We start from the raw sequence: 14311 nt of genomic DNA, 5'->3' as shown, positions 1-14311 counted from the left end.
TTGCACTCTTCCCGGCTGAGGCAGTCAGTCACCCATCATAGGTTGGCCGGTCACAGTACCTCACGGCAGCTCTTGTAGGCTGCCAGCCACTCATGCTGAATGCTGGCTACTCACTCAGTAGCAGCATACGGTAGCCCATAGCAGCACACAGCAGCTCACGCTGGCCGCCAGCCACTCATGGCAGCACAGTGTAGCCCACGGCAGCGCACAGCAGCTCACGATGGTTGCTGGCCACCGGCCACTCATGGCAGCATACAGCAGCATTCAGGAGCCCACAGTAGCTCCACAGCAGCTCACGCCAATCTCTGGCTGCTCACTGCAGCCCAGCTCCAGGGAGAGCTGTTGTTCACAATCTCAGCTGTAGAGGGCACAGCTCACTGGCCCATGTGGGAATCGAGCCGGCAACCTCAGCGTTAGAAGCACGGCGCTCCAACCACCTGAGCCACGGGGCTGGCCCCAACAGAGAGATTATAAAAATAAAGCCTCAAGGATCTGTGGAATAATGTTTAATATTCTTGTCACTGAATTCTGGGGAAAAGAGAAGAAAGGACAGAACTGAAAAAGTATTCAAAGAAATAATTGCTAACAGCTTCCTAAATTTGGCAAAACACGTAAACCTACAGATTTCAGGAAGTTGAGGGAAATGCATACAGGGTACACCCAAAAGAATCTGCATCAAGACATAGCATAGTCAAACTTCTGAGAACTTAAGGTAAAGAAAACATCTCGAAAGCTGAGAAATGTGTAACATCTAACTTACAATTTGAATAATACTGGATTTCTTATCAGAAACCATGGAGACCAAAACATTTCTGTACTAACTACCAAGAATTTTATATCAAGCAAAAATATCTTTCAGGATGAAAAGAAAAATTTTTAGACATTGTCAGATGAAGGAACAGTAGAAGAATTTGTTGTTAGCAAGACTTTTCCTAAAGGAATAGCTAAAGGAAATTCTTAAAACAAAATTATACAAAAGGGAATTTTGGGACATCAGGACAGAAGAAACAACAATGGAAAGAGTCAAAATATAGGTAAATTCAACGGACTTTCCTTCCTGAATTTTTTAAATTATGTTGGATAGTTGCAACAGAAATTATTAACATTTCTGTGCATGTGCAAGAAATATTTAAGACATTGATAAATAGGGAAAAGCAAAGGGATGTAAATGGAGGTAAGGTTTTTACAGTTCTCTGAAACTGGTAAAATGTCAAGACCAGTAGACTAGTGGTTATATATGTATAACGTACCACCTGGTGCAACCACTTAAAAAAAGCCTATACCAAATGATACATACAAAAACACTAGACAAAAATGGAGTTCTAAAATACGTTCAGAAAACCCACAGGAAGCTTGGAAAAATAAAACAGAACAAATAGAAAGCAGAAAAATAAGTTGGAAGACTTAAGCCTAACATCAGTAATTACACTAAATGTGAATGGTTTAAATTGGCAGAGTGTTTAAACCACATTACCTGGCTGTATGCTATATGTAAAAGAGTCTTCATATATAACAGTATAGGTAGGTTGAAAGTAAAAGGATAGAGAGAGATACCATGCAAACACTAATCAGAGTAAGCAGGAATTTCTATGTTCATTTCAATAATGATTTCATAACAAAGAAAGTCACCAAAGACATTAAAGAATGATACAAGTGTCAATCCACAAGGAAAATAAATGATCATAACTGTATGTACCTAAATATATGAAACCAAAACTGATAAGTCTTAAAGGAGAATTATAGTTTGAGAATTGAATATACTTCTTTGAACAATTGATAGAACAGCTAGACAGAAAATCAGAATCAACATTTATGGAATACCGCACCCAACAGTAACAGAATGCACATTCTATTCGAGCTCCCACAGAACATTTACCAAAATGCGTTACAGTCTCGGCCTTAAAACAAATATCAATAAATTTAAGAGTTGAAATCATATAGTGTTATGTTCTCTGACCAGCATAGAATCAAACCATAAATGTGTAAAACAAAAAGATAAAAGTAAAATCTCCATGCACTCGGCAGTGAAACATACTTCTAAATAACCCATGATCTGGGGAAAAGTATCAAGGAATCATAAATAAAACTGAATGAAAGGGAAAATGAACATATCAAATTACGTAGAGTGCAGCTAATTTATGTGTCTAAGGACTAACATTAGAAGAGAAGATTCCGATGACTAGAAGAGGTCCAAGATGGCAGAATAGATAAATGCTGTGCTTCCCTTCTCCTGAGACATTAAAATTGCAACTAAATTGTAGAACAAGCAACCTGGAGAACCATTGGAAGTCTGGCTGAACAGTTCTGTAACTAAGAATATAAAGAAGAAGCCACATCATCCCTGTTAGGAGAGGCAGAGACACAAAACGGGGTGAAAAAAAATGGTCACTCAACCATCGGAGTGACACAGAAAGCTGCTGGAAATCCAGACGTCCTCTTAAAGGATCTGCAAGACTCACTCACTTGCAGGCCCTCAGCCTGGGCTTCATCAGAGGGATGGTGACTTGGGAGGATTCAGAGACATAAAGGGAGAAACTGAGTTGTCTGGCTTCAGGGCAAAGACTGACGGGACATTTGCCATTTTTCCTGTGTAGGTAGAGTCTTCTCATGCAGCCTACAGGGGGGCACCATCTTTCCGATGTTCAGCCCTCCCCCACACGGCCAAACCTGAATCTGCACTGGTCTGATGAGCTCTGCTCACTCCACCCTGGTGACTCCCTGGGACCCCACCTCATCCTATTCGTGCAATGCCACAGGCATATTCGCAGCCAGCAGCCAACCCTGCCCACTTTGCATTCTTTCTTGGACAACTCCCAGGAATTTTCAGGCCACAGGTGGGTGGCAGCTAGTCTCAGTGTGCTCTGAGACTTACTGAGTAGCTCCAGGTTCAGCACTGCCACCAAACTAGAATCTACATTAACTACCCTGTTTCCCCGAAAATAAGCCCCAATTAAAATTTCAGACAAACGGATGCTTATAGTACGTTATGACAATGTTCCAGGCGAAGATGACATGACTGTATTTGAATAAATGTAGATTGTCATACGTAAAAAAATAAGACATCCCTTGAAAATAAGCCCTAATGGAGCAAAAATTAATATAAGACCCGTCTTATTTTCAGTGAAACATGGTAGTAAACATGACTCATGCCACCCTGGTGTATCCCTGAGACTCCACCTCACCCAACTCGTGTACTGTGTGAGGCTCTGTCAGCCTCTGAGCCTTGTAGGAGCTGGCAGGCAAGAGCACTCCATGGGGTTCCCTGGCCTTTTTGTGTAGCTACTGGTACTAGTGGCAGACATCTTCAATTCACAGTGTGGCTTCTCCATACGTGCCAGCTCCAACAAAGCAACCGACTGTGGATCACTTTGTACCACCTACCATGTAGTCCTAAGTCAAGGCAGTGGCTTGCACTGGAGCCTCTACCAAGACACCCCAGAACCAACATACCTATAGGTTGGCTTCAGACCATAGCAGAGCACCACACAGCACCATAAGTGGCATATACAAAAGGCAGTCTCAGCAGGTACCAGAGCTTGCTGGGACAAATCCCGCTCCATGGGGTAAGGCCCCTATACAGCAGCCAGGAAGCTGTGGATGTGGACAAACCCCACCACCAATACGCCTGAGGGTCAATCTCACGTACTGACATGCCAAGAGCAACCGTGGCTGAACTATAACAGGAGGGCACACACAACACACACAAGGAATACTCCTTGAGCACCCATAGCAGGCCAACCAAGACTGGGAGACGTAGCACTTCTACCAGAGAAACCAATCCAGAGAGGCAGTCAAAAGGAGGAAACAAATATGTCCCAAGTGAAAGAACAGGAGAAAACTCTTTAAAAAAAAGAACTAAACAAAACGGAAACAAGCAACCTACCAGATACACAATTGAAAACAATGGTTACAGGATGTTCAATTAGGAAAGAATAGATGAACTCAGAACTTCAACAAAATGATAGTAGCTTTAAAAAAAGACAGAAACCATTTAAAAAAATACCAATCAGAAATAAAGAATGCAGTAACTTAAATGAAGAATGTACTTCAAGGAAACACCAGCAAACTAGATGAAGCAGAGGGTCAAATCAGCAATTTAGAAGACAAGGTAGCAGGGCTGGCCTGGTGGCCCAAGTGGTTAGAGTACCATACTCCTAATGCCAAGGTCTCCAGTTCAACTCCCACATGGGCCAGTGAACTGCGCCCTCTAACAGCTAAGATTGTGAATAACCTTTCCCTGGAGCTGGGCTGCCGTGAGCAGCCGGAGGTTGGCGTGGGCTTCTATGTGTTGCCACAGGCTGCTGTGTGCTGCCAAGGTCAGCCGGTGGCCAGCATGTAGTATGAGCAGCCAAGGGCTGCTGTGTGCTGCCGACTGCCTCAGCTGGGGGGAGCACAAGGCTCATAATACCACCAGCATGGGCCAGGGAGCTGTGTCATACACAACTAGACTGAGAAACAACGGCTTGAACCAGAGTGGGGGAAGGAGGGAGGCAGGAGAAGGGAGGAAAGACAAGGTAGCAGAAAACACCCAATTGGAAGAGCAAAAAGAAGAAGAATTTCCAAACAATGAGGATAGTTTAAGAGACCTCTGGGACAACATCAAGCATAACAACATTCATGTCATAAGGCTTGCCACAAGGAGAAGAGAAAAACCAAGGTCCAAGGATTGAGAACCTATTTGAAGAAATAAATGACTGAAAACTTGCCTAACCTGGCGAAGGAAATAAACATACAACAGCATGGATGGACCTGGAAGGTATTATGATAGTGACATAAGTCATGCTGAGAAAGATAAATACCGTATGATCTCACTTGTGGAATCTAAAGAACAAAATAAACAGACAAAACAGAAACAGACTCAAATAAAGAGAATAAACTGATGGTTGCCAGAGGGGAGGGTGGCTGGGGGTCTGGGTGAAAAAGGTTGAAGGGGTTAAGAAATACAAATTGGTATTTACAAAATAGTCATGGGGATGCTTAGGGTATAGCATAGAAAACATAGTCTTTAATGTTACAACTATGTACGGTACTAGGTTGGGGCAGGGGGAAATCACTGCATAAATATATAAATGTCTAACCACTATGCTGTGTACCTGAAACTAATATAAAATCATATTGAATTTCAACTATACTGGAAAAAATAAATATTTTTTAAAAAGAAAAGATTTCAAATCAATAATGTAAGGTCCAACGTCAAGAATCTCAAAACAAAATAAAATTAATTCAAAGCAAGCAGAAAGAAGGAAAATAAGAGCAGAAATCCATGCAACTGAAAACAGAAAAATAGAGAAGATCGATGAAACAAAAATGTGGTTCTTTTATAAAAATTAATAAAATCAATAAACCTCTAGCAAGACTGATACAGAACAAAAGAAGACACTAATTACCAATATCAGAAATGAAAAAGGTTACAGACTACACAAATCAAAAAGATAAATACTATCAATAACTCTCCATACCTAAATTTGACAACTTGGATGAAATGAACCAATTTCTTAAATAGTACAAACTCTCAATTCACCCAATATGAAATCAGTAATTTCAGTACCCCTCCAGCTAGTAAGGAGATTGAATTCGTAATTTAAAAACTCTCAAGAAATCTTCAGGTCCAAGGTTTAGCTAGAGAATTCAACCAAGCATTTTAAAAATTTAACACCAATTTTACACAGATTCTTCCAGAAAATAAGAGAATGAACGCTCCACTAACTGTTTTAAGGTAGTGTTGACAGTAAAACCAGACACAGACAATACCACAAAAAGAAAACTGCAGACCAATATCTCTCATAGACATCATTTAAATTGGCAGACTGATTTAAAAAAAAAACACTACATATACAAAGAATTATGTATCATGACAAATGACTTTTTTTTCGGTTATGCAGGGCAGGTTCAATATTCAAGAGCCAACATGTAATCTACCATATTAACAGGTTAAAAGGTTGCATGATTATACCAATTGTTAAAAAAATTTTGAGAAAATTCAGCATCCATTCATAATTTTTAAAAATCTGTCAGAAAAACAGAGAGGAACTTCTCTCTATTGCAAGTCAACTTGATAATGAGCATCTACAACATAAACCTACAGCTAACATTATCCTCAGTGGGAAGAGATTGAATATTTTATACCTAAGATCGGAACCAAGGCACTGGTGCCTATTCTCAGTACTCTTACTCAGCATTGTGATAGAAGTTCTTGCCAGTGGAATATTGCAAGAAAGAAAATAAAAAGCATTCAAATCAGAAGGGAAGAAATAAAGCTTTCCCTGTTTAAAGATGACATGATTGTCTACATAGAAAAATCCCAAGGAATCTACAGATTGAGATGTCTCCTAGGACCACTCCATTGATTTGCACCAGCATCAGCTGTTTCCAGGATGGTCATGTGTTCTTTTGGAGCTGTGATAATGCCTCAGGCTATATGTGGTCCCCTAAACTGCACAAATTCAATGACGTGTGAGCTGATCATTACATGTAACATCCTGGCTATGTTGGATGGAGGCTGTGAGGTGAACCTGTGAAATGAGTCAGTTGTTGGATGGGCAGTGGATGTGCATGAGTGATGTCAACACCGCCAGGGTTCAGTGTCAGCTTCAGTCACAGGGCTGGCAGAATAAGCAGACAAAAGAGATTGGGCCAAGCCCCCCCCATCTGGTGGCTCTGGTACTGCACTTTTTGAGGCCATTGGACCAAACAACTGGGAATAGCTCCCAACTCCAACAAGATTATTTCCCCAAGAATAGTTAGTGGTTCCCACATGCAACCATAGATTAATTATCTGCATTAAGATGATTTAATTTGGTTTATAGTTTACTATCTTGCTGAAAGCACTCATGTTATGAGGGGAAAAAACTACAAATTGTCTTTAAATTTATTTGAAAGGTTTTTATGGCAAGTTTTGTATGCCTTTTTGGTTCAAGCATTAATTAGGGAATTTTGTTTCCAAAGTAATTGAATACAATCAGATTGCTTATATAATAAAAAAATTTTAATAAAATTAACACGATATAAGATAGACAAAAATCTAATTTTTGTATACTAGCAATGAGCACATGGAAAATGAAATTTAAAATGTAATACCATTTATAGTTGCCCAAATAAAGGACACATAAGTATAAATCTAAGAAAACATGTAACAGGACTTTTATGCCAAAAGATCTAAATAAATGGAGAGACGCTCCGTGTTCACCAATTGGAAAGTCCAGTACAGGAAACATGTCAATTCTCCCCAAATTAATATACATGTTTAACTCAATTCCTATCAAATCTCAGCAATACTTTTGGAGATATAGACAAAATTATTCTAAAATTTATCTGGTAAGATAAAGGAAATAAAATAGCTAAAACAATTTTGTAAAATAAGAACATAATGGGAGAAATAAATCTACCCAATTTCAAGACATATCTGAAGACTCTGTGGCATCAACATAAAATAGACATTTAGATCAGTGTTACAGATAAAGAACACAGAAATAGACCCACAAAATGTGGCCAAATGCTTTTTGAGAAAGAAGCAAAAGCATTTCAATTGAGGAGTCTTTTCATTGTATGGCACTAAAGCCATGCAAAATTAGATACCCATACACACACACACAAAAAATATCCTTCACCTAAGTCTTACTCATACAAAAATTGGCACAAAATGGATCACAGACTTAAATGCAAAATATTAAAATGTAAAACATTTAGAAAGAAATAGGAGAAAATCTTTAGGATTTAGCACTAGTCAAAGAGTTTTTAAAACTTGACACCAAAACCCAATCCATAAAAAGAAAAACTGATAAATTGAGCTTCACCAAAATTAAAAATCCTGCTTCGTAAATGATCGTGTAAAGGATGAAAAAACAGCTTTCGGCTTTCAGTGCGGAGGAGGCCATGGTGCAGCTTTCTTCGGTAGTCCCGAATCCGGGTTCGTCCGACACCAGCCGCCTCCATCATGCCACCAACATTTCGACCCCAACGAGAGCAAAGTAGTATATCTGAGGTGCACTGGTGGGGAAGTCGGTGCCACGTCTGCCCTGCCCCCCAAGATCGGCCCCCTAGGCCTGTCTCCAAAACAGTTTGGTGATGACATCGCTAAAGCAACCGGTGATTGGAAGGGTCTGAGGATCACAGTGAAACTGACCATTCAGAAATGACAGGCCCATATTGAGGTGGTACCTTCTGCCTCTGCCCTCATCATCAGAGCCCTCAAAGAACCGCCAAGAGACAGAAAGAAGCAAAAAAAACATTAAGCACAGTGTGAATATCCTTTTTGATGAGATTGTCAACATTGCCCGACAAATGCGGCACCGATCTTTAGGTAGAGAACTCTCTGGAACCAGTCTTAGGGACTGCCCAGCTTGTGGGCTGCAATGTGGATGGCCGCCACCCTTATGACATCATAGATGACATCAACAGTGGTGCAGTGGAATTCCCAGCTAGTTAAGACTACAAAGGAAAACATTTCAATTTAAGATCGTTTGGCAACCAGTGGGGGGTAAAAAAGGATGAAAAAACAAAATACAGACAAGGAGATCTTTGCAAACTGCATATCCAACAAAGGTAGTATCTAGGATATATAAAGAACTCTCAAAACCCAACAGTTAAAAGAAAATCCTGTTAGAAAATGGGAAAGGCATGAATAGACATTTACCACAGATAATAAACAGATGACAGGCAAGCACATGAAAATATGCAACATCATTAGTCATTAGGGAAATACAAATTAAAATTACAATGAGATCACTACACACCTATCAAAATGGCTAAAATAAAAAATACTAACAATACCAAATGCTGGTGAGTATGTAGAGAAACTGGATCTCCCGTATATTACTGCTAGAAATGTAAAATGGGACAGCCACTCTGGGAAACATTTAGCAGTTTCTTTAAAAACTAAACATTTGCTTTCCACAGTGATCCAGCAGCTGCACTTCTGGTTATTTAGTCCAGAGAAATGAAAGTTTATGTTCACCAGGAAACCTCTATGCAAATGTTTATAGTAGCTGCATTCATAATAGCCAAACACTGTACACAAGTGATGTTCTTCACAGGTTGTGCTTGAACGAACTGTGGTGCATTCACACCATGGAACACAGCTCAGCAATAAAAGGGAACAAACCTTTTATTAGTGTAACTCCCTGGGTAAATCTTTACAGATTTATTCTGAGTGAAAAAAAGTCCATTGCAGAAGGTTACATACTGTATGATTCCACATACTTAACAGTTTTGAAATGATAAAATTATAGAAATGGAGAATAGATTGTTTGCTAGAGGCTAAATAGGGAGTAGGGGCAGGTGGGAATTAGGTGTAGATTATAAAGGCGACACAAGATTCTTGGGATCAGACTGCTCAGTCTTGACTATGTCAATGTCAATCCCTCGTGATACTGTATTATACTTTTTACAGGATGTTAATTGGGGTAAACTGGGTAAAGGGCCCAGGAAATCTCCATTATTATTATTATTATTATAACTGCATGTGACTCTTTAATGAAATCTCAAAATAAAATGTTTAAATCAATAAAGTAAATACCTGTGGTTAAATCTAAAGTATATGGTAAATCAATATCAAGGGTCATTTGAAGGTATTATTTTTAAATTAGATAATATTTTTGACTGCTGAGCTCTAGGGATTTATAAATGGTGCAAAATGAAAACTGAGGGTCATAAAGACAAAAGTTTGAATCGAGAAGAAGATTGCCCGATGGGTTTTATGCCTGAACTCATCTACCCAGGATTGCCGAGGCACATACTGAGAGCGCATAGAGTATGTACTTAGAAAGCCGAGCTTGAGCACCCAGTTTCCCTTCACTTTTTATTCCAATTTAACTTTTTTCTTCAATTGTACTTAAATATAAGTGACAAATATGTGACTTTTTAGGTGGAGTGTTGCTTCTGGAAAATCCAAAAGGCGATAATAGGTTGGACCTTTTACAGCTGAAGAGCGTTGTTACCAGCATTTTTGATGTGAATGATGCAGAGCTGGCTGTCTTCCATGGCGAAACAGGTATGTGGGAAGTTGCAGGACACCCCGGGCTTTTGACACGAGGCGGACTTGTGAACATGGTAATTTGATAGCAGTTATGACCCACAGCCTTTGCCTTCCTGCTGAGTGTACACCAGCACACTGTCTCTGTGCCTCTGCACTGTGTGACACGGCTGAAAGCACACTGGGCTTTTTAGGAGGCGAAAGCTCCAATCCTACCCTCTCACCTCCTAGCCGTGTGATGGGTTCTGGGCTTCAGAGACTTTCCTGGTGAGTTTTAACTTTATTAAACTTAGTGCCTGCATCTTGCTAAATCCAGATTCTCAGTAAGGTAAGCCTAAATAAAATTTTTAAAAATTGTAAGTACATTCTTTCCCCGTCATGGGTTAAAATGTGAGACATAATCTTGCAAAAAAAAAAAAAGACATGTTGGAGTCCTTACCCCAGTACCACTAAACGTGGCCTTCTTTAGAAATATAGGGTCATTGCAGAGTTAAGGTGAGGTAAGGTGAGCCCTGCTCCAACATGACTGGTGTCCTTATAAGAAGACAGCCATGTGAAGACATAGGCACACAAGGAGATCACCGTGTGATGAGAGGCAGAGACTGGAATTGCACAGCTGCAAGCAGAGAAACACTAAAGGTTGCTGGGAACCTCCCGAAGTTAGGGAGAGGAAAGGAAGGGTCCACCCACAGGTTTCAGAGGGAGCGTGGCCCTACTAACAACTTGATTTCAGACACTAGCCTCTGAAACTGAGACAATACATTTCTGTTGCTTTAAGCCCCTTAGTTTACAATTCTTACAGCAGCTGTAGGAAAGTAATACACTCATTTTATGAATCCAAATGCTCATTTTCAGAAAACTTTCAAATAGAGAAAATAAAAATAGCCAATAAAGGAATACCTGCTGAACCTCAATAGTAAAAATCACAGTGAGGTACTATTACTCGCCACCAGATTGGCCAAAACTAGGAAAATTTTTCAGTATTAAACGTTATCGGGGGTATTGTGTAAGAGGAACTCTAATTCACTGCTCGATTGCAAATTGTTAGAACCACCATAGAAAACCATACGCCATCGTACCCATTAACAGGTGAAGAAGGGAAGCAAACGTGATGTGGGAGAAACCAGGGAAGCAGAGGTCTAGAGGAGGGTGCTTAGTTGGAGGATCTGGCCAGGATCCTCCCAGGGGAGCTGGTTTGTAAATCAGTGGAAGGTTTGGGTCTCCACCTGAAGTCGCTGTCGGATGAGAAAGGGGACATCAAGGGCAGACTGGAAACTCATACCTGTCTGGCCACATCTAACGCCCACCGTCGGGACATGCAGAAGTAGCTCTGCGTGGTAACTGCTCATGCACCTGACCCAGGAGTCAGAAGAGCACAGGACGTGTGCGGGCTGCTTGCTGGCCCCTCTGATACCCTAAGTAACAGCCTGTGAAGACTGCGTGGTGCCTGGGCCCCACATTGACGTTTTGAACATAATGGTTGTAACTAAACTGCCTTCCAAATCCTGTGCACCTTTTTTACGGGGGAGTGGTGGGGTGAGTGGGGGTGGTAAGGGTCAGTGCCCCTAATACCCACATTGTTCAAAGATCAACTGTATATTATAGTGCCTCTTAAAATTTCCTCCTATATCAGAATCCCAAATTTCACCAAGAGCCTTATATTAAAAAAATATAATAATTATATGTTATTTGACTCATGAACATATGTGGAAAACAGCAAGACACACAATACACTTAGTATAATTTCATTTATGTGAAGTTAAACATTGCTTAGATATGTAAACATAGGTGAATGGGGAGTGGAAGAGGAATGTATGAAACCAGGCTGAGGGAGACAGACCCTCAAGGAATAAGGGACCTGCCCCACCTAGTGGTTAGACGCCCATGCCCAGCCTGGGGCCACCTCTCTCGACCCACACCAGTGGCTTCCTGAGAACTCACCAGCTGACAGAGCTGTATGGATGGTTCTACACAATATGCTACACCATCGAATGGGCGCCTTTCTCTATGGTCACCTCTAACCCAAACCAGGTCAGTCAGAAAATTCTGGGAAACTTCTAGCTTAGCTATGTTACAGTCCACCCCTTGTGATTTTGGCATCTATACTAGGTATAGATAACCATTAATAAGTTAGCCAAACATGGGTAACGTTTTCAGTTGAAAGAATTTTTTATTTCATGATGGTCCTATCTGTAAGTTAGATATAGTTTATAGAGCCTAGTATAGGCTGGGTATAACTTTTGACTCTACAGTCAGCCCTTCACATCCACAGATTCAGCCAACTGCGGATGGAAAGCAGTATTTTCTGTCTGTGGATGGAAATGTGAAAATCCTGTTTCGATCCTCGGATGCAAAACCCGTGATACAAGGGCTGACTATATTTACCGGAAAATAAATCCACACATAAGTGGACCTGCACAGTTCAAACTTGTGTTGTTCAAAAGTTTACCATACAGGGAAAATACTAAGACGGGAAATAACAATTTGCCTATATTTTAATTTATAAATATGCTATTTAGTTTGCATTGATATCATTTTCTACTAATTGCATGTCATTTAAGCCTGATTTTATAGAAAAGGCAATGTCCTTTGATAAACAATTAAGTGGAAAGAATCCCTGTAAAGATGGATATATGATAGTTTAATAATTAAATAGGAAAAAGTGAATGACTTCAGCTCTGAACTATCCACCCCTGAAAGAATGATTTCTTGTTATTGTTTTTGTTATTTTTAGAAATACAAAGCCAAACCAACTTACTGAGTCTTAGTGGAAAAACACTGTGTGTGACTGCAGGACCAGCTCCCTGTCTGATTGCTGGTTCTAGTACTCTTCTCTGTCAGTATATCAATCTACAGCTCCTGAACACAAACCCACAAGGTGCGTGCCTCTACTGTGAACACCCTCAGCAGGTGGGTTGTGGGGTGCTGGGCATTAAGGCTTCCTTGAATATTCAATCTCTGTCTTATGTGGACTTTTCAGGTTGGCATCGTAGTGATTTAAGTCCCACCCTGCTTTAGTGGCACACAAGGGCTTGTTTCCTTTGGCGTATTTATGTAGGAACATTTGACTTGGTGAGGAAATGAGATAAATTGGTTAGGTAAAGTTACAGCTAAATGAAGCTGAATAGTTTAAATGCCAAAACTTTTTAATTTTGCCTTATTTTTTTTCTTGGAAAATATTTTGAAAACTTATTTTACTCTTGTTATTTTGGGGTCCTCATTGTACACACTTGTTACCAAAGCCTCAGGCTCTTCATTTGACTGTTTACTGAATATCTGTTCCCCAAGCTGCTGGGCTTTTTCTGCTGGTTGGTTTTTCTTTCTCCCCATCCTCCTTTCCCTCTGAGATGTTTAAGGCTGTTTCTGCAAACTGTACAGCTGTCTCACTCCACTCGTGCTCTTGAACCTACTGCTGCTGGCTTTCCAAGCCTTCAGCAGTCACTGCCTCCATTAGAGCTCCAGTACCTAGAGGTGAATGCTCAGTTTGTTCTTTCTTCTGCAGAGGGTTTAATGGGAACAGTGGGCACTCTCCTCCTTGAAAACCCACTTGGGCAGAATGGACTCACCTACCAAGGTCTTCGGAATGAAGCAGCCAAGCTGTTTGGCCTTCGCAGCAGGAAGCTAAAGCTGTTTCTGAATGAGACTCAGATGGATGGTGAGATAGTAGAACATGCTAAATTTTTGTTTTGTTTGTTTTTCTTTCATTAAAAATAGATTTGATACCACTGACCAATTGTAGATTATGTGTGTGAAAGGTAGTGCTAGTATTTTTTTTTTTGCTTTCTCCAGAAATTAGCCATAATATAATCTTTATAAATATAGTATTTAAAAGGATGATTACTTTTTGCTTTAGAAATAATCTAAAAATTATATTGGTATGCTATTAAAAATCCCTGTTTCTAGAAAAACTAGCATATTTGCAGATCCTAAATTGTTCTCTAAGAATCAAAATGATAACACTGTTGTAAAATAACAGCTTGCAGGAAACTTACAACACATTGTACCTCCTCCTTTACAGTTTATAAAGCAGTCTCACATGCATTTTCTCAGTAAGCTGCGTAAGAATGAGCTAGGTGATCAGTTGACATACTCCCCATCGACTAATTCAGAAGATAGACTCAGGACGATGGCTTGCACAGGCACAGGCCAGTGTCTGCAAGGACATGTTCTCTGTCTCATACCCCACTTTGCATCATCCACTTCTGTGGTATCAGCTTCCATGCTGTCCTGACAACTTCTCTATTGACATCCGAGCCCTCCCCTCTAAGTTCTGCTCTGTAATCCCTATTACACATCGGGCATGTTCGCTTTAATGTTGGTGTCATTGGAATCATTTCCCCC

At 40.3% G+C, this 14311-nt stretch overlaps 1 protein-coding gene across 3 annotated transcripts in view; it reads left to right on the top strand.

Annotated features, from left to right (window-relative positions):
* IARS1 (isoleucyl-tRNA synthetase 1) overlaps positions 1-14311 on the top strand; it is a 79187-nt gene that overhangs the window by 60276 nt on the left and 4600 nt on the right. For 2 of the 3 annotated variants that reach the window (XM_033122623.1, XM_033122622.1), the window contains exon 32: positions 9863-10071. In XM_033122623.1, coding sequence (XP_032978514.1) covers positions 9863-10056 — 194 coding nt within the window. In that variant the 3' untranslated portion in view covers positions 10057-10071. Of the gene's footprint in view, positions 1-9862; positions 10072-12670; positions 12849-13472; positions 13626-14311 lie in introns of those variants that run through there. The other variant, XM_033122624.1, reaches the window with a different exon arrangement.

The sequence above is a fragment of the Rhinolophus ferrumequinum genome, chromosome 12 (assembly GCF_004115265.2).
Source record: "Rhinolophus ferrumequinum isolate MPI-CBG mRhiFer1 chromosome 12, mRhiFer1_v1.p, whole genome shotgun sequence".
Lineage (NCBI taxonomy): Eukaryota > Metazoa > Chordata > Mammalia > Chiroptera > Rhinolophidae > Rhinolophus > Rhinolophus ferrumequinum.
Note: the sequence above shows the minus strand (reverse complement) of the source record. Positions and strands in the feature narration are given on the sequence as shown.